The 10,675-nt window shown below is 33.9% G+C and overlaps 2 protein-coding genes across 2 annotated transcripts; one reads left to right on the forward strand and one right to left on the reverse strand.

The window, feature by feature from the left end:
• Nucleotides 1-807: 807 nt before the first annotated feature.
• Nucleotides 808-2,148, forward strand: LOC112005248 (uncharacterized). Its single transcript, XM_024037495.2, has one exon. It carries the CDS (start codon nt 864-866, stop codon nt 1,968-1,970), a length of 1,107 nt encoding a protein of 368 aa, XP_023893263.1. The 5' UTR covers nt 808-863; the 3' UTR covers nt 1,971-2,148.
• Nucleotides 2,149-3,556: 1,408 nt separating this feature from the next.
• Nucleotides 3,557-8,399, reverse strand: LOC112005264 (F-box protein At2g26850). Its single transcript, XM_024037511.2, has 5 exons — nt 6,609-8,399; nt 6,426-6,505; nt 6,097-6,275; nt 5,411-5,485; nt 3,557-4,110 (listed from the first exon to the last, which is right to left on the reverse strand). Exons 1-5 carry the CDS (start codon nt 7,287-7,289, stop codon nt 3,923-3,925), a joined length of 1,203 nt encoding a protein of 400 aa, XP_023893279.1. The 5' UTR covers nt 7,290-8,399; the 3' UTR covers nt 3,557-3,922.
• Between the last annotated feature and the right edge of the window lie 2,276 nt (nt 8,400-10,675).

Below are 10,675 nucleotides of genomic sequence, written 5' to 3' on the forward strand. Positions count from 1 at the left end.
ATTTATTTTTTCATTTTCTCCTATTTTTTATTTTTATTTTTATTTTTGTCTTTGTTTTTATTTTTATGTCTTTCACTTGTTGTGAGGGGAATGTCAGAGAGTTAAAATAGAGGCTGATTGATTATCCCAGAGTGGTTGAAATCTTGGATCAACTTCAACCACAATCCAGCTCCGTGACTCAATCATTTCACTTGGAAAATATTTGGTAAATCAAAGTTGGGATGCTTGATTCTCTTTGTTATTGTTTTGCACTGCATATATTTATTTGCTTGAACGCAAAACAATAGGTGACATAATTTTATTCGTAATTGTCTTTTGTGTATATATATATATATAGAGAGAGAGAGAGAGAGAGAGAGAGAGAAAACTACAAGGCTAAGCACCATGAATAGTGAGTGGATAATGCAATGAATATTTTAGACACAGAAGACAAATATCCCGTCATGGATAAATACTAACTAGCAAGACACCAAGAGATTAGGTGTAGTTTTATAATTCCTAAAAAGATATGATAGCAACGAGAATTTGATAATCATAATGCATTTTCATTATACTTTTTTGATGAAACGTATAATGAAAGTATAATGAAAATGCATTATGCATTTTCATTATACAATGAACTCTTGACCCTATCAATGTACCAAGTGCATAGAAAAGGACATGAACCAAATATTTTTCATTTAGTTTCTATACTTTTTAGGCTTTGAATATTACCTTGGACAAAGGAAACCAACTTTTCATATATATGACAAGGCTTTCCTTTAATTCAGGAGCAAAAATCTCTAGACTACTCAATCCCTTTTCCAAGGTACCCATCAAACTTAAAGTTAAAACAAAGTTTCCTCATCTCTTCCATTCACTCAATGGAGATCCCAAATCAATTCTCTTATGTGAGTGCACCCACTAGTCCAAGTAGATTCAGCATAGAGAACATGAACTTCTATAGTATGCCAACTAGTCCTACAAGAGGGTTATCAAGTGCTCAACTTGGGTTTGCAATTGAGCCTACAACACCAACATATGAAGATGCCAAATCCAGTTTTGATGACTTTGAATTTGATACTAGTGGGCGTTTCAGCCTTATTAGCAACAACACTGAAACGTACCAGAATTTTGAGAACCCATTAGAACATCAACTGCAACAACAAAAGCAAGAAAGACAGAATGAGGATCCACTTTCACTTCCAACTATGGCATTTGCTGATGAGTTGTTTAGTGATGGCAAAGTACTCCCACAATCACCTCTCAAGCTTCCACCACGCCTTCAATATGTTAACAACAAAAGTGGCAACCAAAGCTCAGCTGGGTCACCCCCTCGGTCCCCGGGTTCGGTTCTTAAGCTCTCGTTTTCTCACAGGAGCATGTGGAATGATGATTTTGATCCATTCATGGTGGCTTTGGAGAATGTAAGGGAAGAAAAGAGAGGGAAAACACAAAGAGACAATCATAGGCGGGCTCGGTCCCTTTCGCCATTGCGGGCTGCAAGACCACAAAAGTCCAATTACTCAACAGGCTCGATGGTGCAGGACAAGAAATTGGGCCCCCAAATTCCAATGGAGCATGAGTCCAATGGCTCTGCTTTTGCTACATTGAACAATCCCCATGAGCCAATGGAACAAGTAGGCCCAAGACCAAAGAAGCTGGCAGAGCCCAAGGGGTTGTCATTTGCAAGACAAGTGAGACTTGTGAAAATGGATCATGAAATTCCCAGCAAGCCCAACATGACTACACCTTCTGGCCCCACTGTTGCAGCTGAAGAGAGTGGTAAAGAAATTGGAGGGTCATTTATAAGAGAAAATAAGAGGCCGAAAATCAGGAAATTCCTATTCAGGAGTGCATCGGTGAGAGAGCAAAATGTAGCCCAATGCAATGAGGACAAAAAGGTGGCTAAAGTTGCTAAGATGACTGTGATACAATACAGGCCAAGGCTTCTTCTATGTATGGGCTTTGGGGCAAAGTATGTGGAGTGAATGGGGATAAGTGGCAGAAACAATAAACAAAGAAATCAAAAAATAGTTTGTGGCAGATAGAATGTTGTGCTCTTCTTCTTATCTTTATGAATTATGATAGCCCTTGTGTGTGACTTTCAATTAAGTGGGTTTTTCATGGGCAATGTAATTAGCAACATTTAATTCGTCAAACAATTAAATTTGGGTTAAGATTTAAATGACGTAACAGAAGATCTATTTGTTCTAATAGACTGTAAAAGTTGATATAATTAAAAATACACCATATGTCTATGATATTGTTTTTTTAGTTTATCTAATCTAATTATGTACTACTTTTTTTTTTCATATTTATTTTAGGTAAAACTACTATAATTTAACCAATTTTCAAAAAAAAAAAAAAAAAGGTTTTATAGTAAAAAGTTACATCCAAACACACTCTGCATCCAAAAAAAAAAAAAGTTTAATATTAAAAAGTTACATCCAAAAAAAGTTCTATGAGCTTGTCTTTTGTGTGTTTTTTTCAACTTATTCCTAACCAATCAACATCATGAATCGGATTAAGTCCTCAATCAAAACATTAAAGATCCCTTTGGCACATATTCAAACTATAGCCCTGTTTAAGATCAGGTTCCTTGAACTTAAATGCAGCAATATTGAGCTCAACTAGGTTTATCCAAGCTTTAAACTTGTTTGAGCTTAACACCACCAAGTTATCCAACAGCCTACTATGTCTGAGTCAAATTTTTAATCATCACCAATGCAAAAGAGAATTGTCTTGTCTCTTCCAATTAGTGACTCAGGAATCTTTCACATAGAGAAACATGAACCATTCAATAGATGCCTTTAATTAGGATAAGGCCTAAGATAGAATTAGATGGTGCTCATCATTCTCAAGATCCTCAAATACACTAATTTGCTTTTCCTGTTGAGTATTCTTTTTTGGCTTTTGTTGACAGATGCTTCAAGGCATCTATTAAGGTAGAGAATTATTTACAACAAAATACTCCCATTTTTTTTTTTTTTGGGATTAAAAAAAGAATATGGTTAACGAATGCTTCAAGAAAGTATTTAATGTAAGGCTTTATTCTTTCACTTTCTATACAGAAGTGAGCAATTTTTATAAGAGGAAGAGATACGTTTATGAAAACTTGAAGTCTTGATAAAGGTTTAAAATGTCCTTCTCACATTTAACTTAAACTCATGTAATATTTGAGTTTTTTTTTTTTAATAATAAATACGGCTAATCATTTGATTTAGAGAGAAATGTGAGAAGGGTATTTTCATCCCATTATTAAGAATTCAACTTTCTCATACTCATTTCTCTTTTTTATATAAAAATAGCTCACTTTATCATAAAAGTGAAAGAAAAGAATATGCCATTAAGAACTTTCTTAACGGATGTCTAAACTAGGCCTTTTTATTTATTTATTTATTTTGTTCGAAGGATAATGTCACCACAACTACTTGAAGCAAATTGTCAAATCAACTTGCTAGCATATGAGGATGGATAAAAGGAGGTGCGTGCTTGCGCATGGAGAGAGAGAGAGAGAGAGAGAGGTTACCGATTCTCCATTTGATTATCAATAATGCAGGTAAACAATAGATAATCTGGGGAAATGAATGTTGTATGATTTCAAAGCTAATAATTTCTTATGTTTTGTTGTTCCAACAACTAAAAATGAAGATTATCTACTAATTCAATATATCGTGGGGGTAAATATTGTACATCAATTTGGCATAAATGGAAGGTAATTTACATGAGTGATTTGGCATTGCATCCTGAAACCTCCCCCAAAAAAAAAATTGCTGATAGAAAAAGGGAACTTGTCCTCCACATCCATGCAACTGGATCAAAAAGCTGATTTTCAACTTCTTGCATCCACTTTTGTAAAGATAATTCACTTGATTCAGAAGAATAGCCTTCTACATTCAAAGTGTTGTTGAGTATAGTAACCCTTTTCATACAAAGCTTACTATTCCAAGGTTTCTTTAGGCCAAAGTTGCTTCCAAGTGGAAATTTCATCCTTGTTCTTAAGCTTTCTGATTCCTCCATAGAACCCATCTGCCTCATTCCCCTCTTCCCTGTGGTCTTTCCTGTTAATGGCTGTATGTCTCCACCGTGAACCAGGGGTGTACTGATTGAACTCCAGCACCACAGTGTCTGTTGGCACAAATTCAAGGTTAACAACTAAAACTAGCATCTAGTAAACATCATTAAGAGTTACTAATGCCATTGTTTCCTTTTGCCTTTTTCTTTTGTTCTTCATGTTCTTTCCATATACCATTCATTTGAATTTATTACTACAAAAAGTTAACCAGTAAATCAGCATAAGCAAATTATTAAAACACCGCCTTAAACTGAGGCAATTGACTCCAAGTCTTGAAGTAACCGAGAAAAATGTATATTATTGTGTTCCCTAACTCTTTCTGCAATTTCCAGACAATTTGGATGACCATTTGAACTACTCATGGAAATTATAAAATTTAGTATTCCATTGTGATTATGCCTATCCAAATTCCAAACACCCCAACTCCATGATAAAAGGACTCACAGATGTAGAAGCATGGAACCAATCATCCTTAACCAGATTTTTCTAAGATTGAAACAACTGAATTTCAGATCAATTTGTTGCCTCATTTGTCAAGTGGCAAGTAGCAAGCATAAATTTCTTTTTGTTTTTAATATAAATCATTCTTTCTTTATTAATTTGTTGCGGTCAAGGAAAGGTGGATTTTTTGTGAGCTGAGCAGTGGATTCATGTCACTTTGAGGCGCACAATTTGGCAGCCAAGAAGTCGGAAAAATCAAAGAAATTTGGAAGCTTATAAAAATCATTGTGGCCCACAGAACAAGATAAAATTCCAACTTTGGTAAAAGACAGGGTATGGGAAGCATTGAGTTCTTTCAGTATGGTTGGCCATAAATATTCCACTGAGACACAAGTTATCACTATGTTGGTGGAAGTTATGACATGTTGACAACGATATGTCTTGGGGACCAGTCAAATAGCATAAATGGTGGTCCACATATTGAAAAATGGGGTTCAAGAAAGGGACCTTGCTAAAACTGGTGTGGTCTGTGAAAGTAAACTTTACATTCATGTCGTCCACATTTTTAAAGAAGTTATTGGCTTCTAGAAAACATTTTAAAAAATTAACTTAAACTTTTACACATTTTTAATCCCCAACCGATCTAATAAGCTCAAACTACACATCCACCCCGGTAAGAAATGGTTCAGGGTAATGTCGTGAGTTCAAGACCCGCTAGTAGGCACGTGTGCAAACTAGCCAATACCAAAAATATAAATATAAAACTCTAAAAACTTCTATATACTTTGAGAAGAAAATTTTGGTAAGTTTGGATCGGTTACACCCTCCCCTTCATCAATTTCCTAGGCAGTCACAGACTCATATGGAGTATCAAATTCTAATGCAAGGAAAAGAAGGATTAGATCAACTCACCACTATTATGACAACGGCAGTAGAGTTCATTTCCATCACATGATTCCAAGTGACCTACAATACCATACCACCAACCTGCAGCATATATGGCACATCTTATCAAAAAGTGAACTATTACAAATAATTAATATATGTTTTTGAAATATCTGATGGTTATATTATGTATTCCAAGTTCCCTACAACACCATACCACCAAATGCAAGGAAGAATAATTTAAATTTAAAAGCAGTTCTCTGTTCATCTCTGTTTGACAACAAGTTTATTTTTTTATGATGAAACTTTCCATACCAAGTTAGATTGAGCAACATAAAAAATTAGGTGTAAACAGTTTTTTGTGAAAGGCAATTCTGTGATGACTATGATTGAACAACTTTTCTTTGATAGGAATAAGGCTGAACTGTCATTTTTCTTTTCTTTTTTTCCCACTCTCCCTCTCCTTCAGAATATGGGTAACATGACATGTCTATTCATCTTTCTGGACATCACATTCATTAATTCCTAGAAGTTTCTCCAAAACTCTTCCTATGCTTCTATCCATCTCTCACCAATCCAAATTATATATAAAAAATAAACAGCAAAGCAAAGAGGGAAAAGCAAGATCTAGAAAATTAAAACAAGTAGCTACCCTATATTCATAAAGATAAAATTCATCATATCCATACTCATAATTTCGGTGAGAAACTAACCATAAGGGAACTCTTTGTTTCTTCTCCACTGAATCTCAATGTGATCACCCGGGCACAACTCATTCAAACAGTCTGAGCTATGAAGATCATGAGGAGTAGTTTCAACAGGTGGTGCTCTTAGCCTTTCCCATGGCACGGCATTCTCAATGGCAATGGCTCTCCTTCCATGAGGTGGATACCTGCAATAGACAAGATCATCTAAAGTTAAGCAACCTAGATCAAATAACCACTTATTATCATCAATTGTCCAAAATTATATATGAAAAAAGTTGAATACTAAGAACCACCAAAAAATCCATGTTCTAAAGAAGGGCTATTTGTTCAATTACCTGGCTTGGAAGGTGTCGGTGCGGGGATCATAGCTAAGTTCAGCATCATAGCATGACAACATAAACCCAACATGGCCATTCTGCAATACAGCACAACTAGTTCAAAAGAGAACAACCAAAATATAAAATTCAAGCTGAATAAAGCTTTAAACATAGCTGAATACATGTAACTACAGTCAATACCTCACGGTTATAGACCTGCGCAGGAAACCAGAACTTGCCAGTTTCCAAAGCAAGATACCAAGACATGATTGAATCAACCGGCAAAGAGCTTCTCTGTTTGCTACAATCATTAACTTTGGATCTAAACCATGAAACAGGCCAGCTGAGAGATAGAAGCCTTATCAGGCCCTTCTGCTTGCCTTGCTTGAGATTGTTTGAATCTGTTTTAGAAGAAATATGCCATTGCCAATTCCTGTAAGCAGCTGCACCAACTACTCTGCCCCATTTCTGCTTCATGTGCTTCTCCCATAGGTGGTCACTTTTACACCTCTCTCTCAAAGAGGTACAAACGCCAGCCATGGTACATAGTGAAGCAGGTGGTAACATCTCAAGAATGCGTTCCAAGGCCAATTCTGGCAAGTCCAACACTGACATCTCTGCAGTTTCTTCCTCTACATTCTCAACTTTGGAACTTAGGCTCTTCTTTATCAAAGACATTTTGTAAGGTGGGATTAGAGAAAGATAGAAACTTGACAGGCTATTGTTTATCAACTGGGATATTGGAAAGGATGATGGTAAGTCTTTCCAAAACCAGAGGGACAGCAGTCTCATCTCATTAGCCCATGGTGGGAGTGGCTTGAGTGGCAGGGACTTTATAAAGAGGATGAAGGAGAAGCAAGTGATCAAGAAGTAAAGTACCATTTAGAAAGAGGGACTACTAATAAGGGTCAAAAGCGGGCTGCGCATAAATGAATATAATGGCAATTATCAATGGAGGAACCTATTGAGGGGGGAAAAAAAAACACAATGGTAATAGTACAAAAGAAAAAAACTAAAATTTTCTCTCTCAAGTCTCAACCACCTTGAAAAAAAAAAGAAAGCAAAGTGGGATCTTCAAAAAGCTTTCAACAACAGATTGGGTTTTTATTGGTTCTACCAAAGCCCACCAAACCCAGAGGTGGGCCTCCTTGTCAAAGTCTAATCAGGAATAAAAGAGGGCAAATAACATGAACACCTCAGAGGACTAAACTTTGATGCATAGGAAGTCACCTTAGCCAATCCACTCTTTATCTAAAAAAGCAAAAGAAGCTAAGCTAAGAGCTTCTTCACCTTTTTTTTTGGATAAAGAAAAAGAAGGCCCCTCAAGTAAAGAACCCAACCGTACAGACAAGTTCAACAGCTGTCATACAAAGAGAGGGGATAAAGAGTGAAATTGGGTTGTATTGGATGAACGAGGAACCTAATGAAGGTGGGGCACTCTCACTCAGATCTGTTATGGGTTTTTTATCTGACACATGGAACTCGTTGAATCCCAAGAAAAAAAAATGATACCAAGATAAGTCTAGATACAAAGACCCGTATCTCCAAAATCTTTGAATTGCTATTGAAACAAAAAAAACAAGATCTTTGATTAATAATATGATGTTTTGCAAATAATAAGGTGGAAAACAGATCTGGGTAGTTGGGATTGAAGCAGAATTAGGTGCACCCAACACCACAAGACCTGTTTAAACTTTAAACTAATGAAAAAGACACCAAAAGACAACAAGAACAAGAGGAGCTTTGTTGAGTAGTAGGAGGAGGAGGAGGAAGAGAAGCCAAAAGAGATTTATGAAGATTGAAGAAGATGATGATGGACGTGAAGTGTGGGGTCCCTCTCACACCTCAGTCCATCAAATAAATTCTTCAATTCAATCAAACCCACCTCCACCCACAGGCCTCTAAATAATCTCTGTTTCTATTCTCTCTTAGACAAAATAGCAAACAGGTTGTGTACAAAATTTTAAGGGAGGGAAAAATATGAGAGGATGGTTACAAATGGTTATGTCTTATATGTAGTAATTATGAGATTGAATGGGCGGCCATAACTCAACAAATATTTTTGGAGGGTATATTTGTGTGGACAAAACATCAAATAAACTCTTTTGATTTCCATAGAAAATGCATGGTAATTGCTAAACTCTCTCTTTCTCTCTCTTTTGGTTACAAATTGGAGGAAAAAACGTTTAGCCAGAGACATTAATCCTCTCATATCAGTTATTTTGGTTCACACACAGCTAACTATTTTTTGATTTTAAACGTAAGAAAAAAAAAATTTTTGACTTAAATTTATAAAGTGTACAACAACAAGTGTGTGAGAAAGTAATTAAGGATAGTAATAATAATTCTTTGTAAAGTTAAGTTTCTAGTAAAATGTGTACGTTAAGAAGAATGAGAGAACCATTAAGGATAAAACAATAGTTACCATTGGTAGAATCTTCTTGGGCAGTTAAAAGATATTCTTGTTTTAATGGTTGGTAACTAACAACTAACAGCTTTGAGAGATGTTCTGCTGTGTGGACTCAAACTACTTTTAGTGTAGTAATTAATCAAACTTTTGTGAATTGTGACCAACAGATTAGCAACATGTGGCACATCCAGCTAGGATGGTTTATTTACATGCATTTATATTTTATGGTTTGTGTTAACGGTTGTCTTAAGCCAATTATTAATAAACTAGAAAAGTTTTGGAGTTATTTTTATGAGGAATATAAAAAGTCATTGAAAAAAATTATTATTCTCTTTTCTATAAATTTATTTTAAAAAATATATCATTTGAGTTGAATAAAAAAAAAAAATATATATATATATATATCATAAGTAAATGTTATTAGAATATTTGTTAACTTTTTCTAGTATTTTAATTTTAGAATAAAAAAAAAAAAATATATATATATATATCATAAGTAAATGTTATTAGAATATTTGTTAACTTTTTCTAGTATTTTAATTTTGTTTTGCTGGTTAAATAGAACCCTTTGTGGAAATAAAATTCAAATCCGACTCTTTTATAGTTCTATTCTATCATAAATTTTAATTATTATTTGAGTTAATAATTTACTATTATTTACATGATTAGGATAGTAAATTCTTGATGCTATATGACTTTTATATTGAAAACAAGATTTTCATGTAGCATCAAGAATTTACTATTGATGGACCTTATAGTCTCATATTTTATATGAGACCAAAGATTTATAATACGGGGCCATAGATTTGATTGGATCTCATTGGAGTAGGTGAGATATATATATATATATATATATGTATGTATGTATGTATGTATAGAGCAAGACTTAGATATAATACTTATATGCTGTTCGTTAGGTTCCTCTCTTAAGATTCAATCATGTAGATTTTTTCTTATGAAATAAAACTTTATTTTTTAATTAAGTATCTACATGTCAGAATTTTAAGAGAAGAACCTAAGGAATTGCACCTAAGGTATTGTACATAAGTTTTGTACAGATATATATATATATATATATTATAGAATTTGATTATGTGGTATTTGCTTTATGATATTTATCTCTTTATCATCAGAGAAATATATAAATTATTTTTTGTGAAAGCAAGATTTGATCCAATGTTGCTTATTCGAAAACAAAAACTTTTATTAGTTTAGCTAATTAAAACCCATAAAATATATCTCATTTAGAAAAAGGATTATATTAATGAGTATCCTTAAAGCAATTGTTAATGAACCATTTTATGAAAGTTTTTTACACCACTTTTATTGAAAATATAAATAGCCGTTAAAAAATTTTAATTTTTTTTCTTTTTCCATAAAAAGTTTTTAAAAACATTTCCTTAGGACATTTGTTAATATTTCTCTTTAAAAAATATATGTAAATTGCACTTAAATTTATGAAGTTTCTAATAAAAAGTATGCATCAACAACCATGAGAGAATAATTAAGTTTCTAGTAAAAAGTGTACATCAACAAATGTGAGAGAATAATTAAGGATAATAATAGTTATCATTGGTAGATTCTTCTTAAGCAGTTAAAGTCCTAAAGATATTCTTGTTATTGATTGGTAATTAACGACGCAGCTTCGAAAGATGTTCTACTGTGTGGGTTTAGCTTACCTCAAGTAGCTGGACATATCCTTTTATTTTAAATATACAATGGCAAGTGATATTGGGTTTTAATCTCCACCTTTTATTTAGTTAGTGAGTGATGTGACAGTCTCTTATTAAAACAAAATGACATATCCAGTTAAAAAAGTACTGGAAGTAAGTCAAACCTCTACTTTGTGAACTGAAAC

This window comes from Quercus suber, unplaced genomic scaffold (genome assembly GCF_002906115.3).
Source record: "Quercus suber isolate HL8 unplaced genomic scaffold, Cork oak 2.0 scaffold_441, whole genome shotgun sequence".
NCBI lineage: Eukaryota > Viridiplantae > Streptophyta > Magnoliopsida > Fagales > Fagaceae > Quercus > Quercus suber.

What these genes read in the sequence shown, in the direction of transcription:
- LOC112005248 (XM_024037495.2), top strand. Translation starts at nt 864, where the DNA reads ATGGAGATCCCAAATCAATTCTCTTATGTGAGTGCACCCACTAGTCCA.
- LOC112005264 (XM_024037511.2), bottom strand. Translation starts at nt 7,289, where the DNA reads ATGGTACTTTACTTCTTGATCACTTGCTTCTCCTTCATCCTCTTTATA. An exon ending in CGCAGGTCTATAACCGTGAG is followed by an intron (nt 6,506 to 6,608) that starts GTATTGACTGTA and finishes GCTGTATTGCAG; the next exon opens with AATGGCCATGTTGGGTTTAT. An exon ending in AAACAAAGAGTTCCCTTATG is followed by an intron (nt 5,486 to 6,096) that starts GTTAGTTTCTCA and finishes TATATGCTGCAG; the next exon opens with GTTGGTGGTATGGTATTGTA.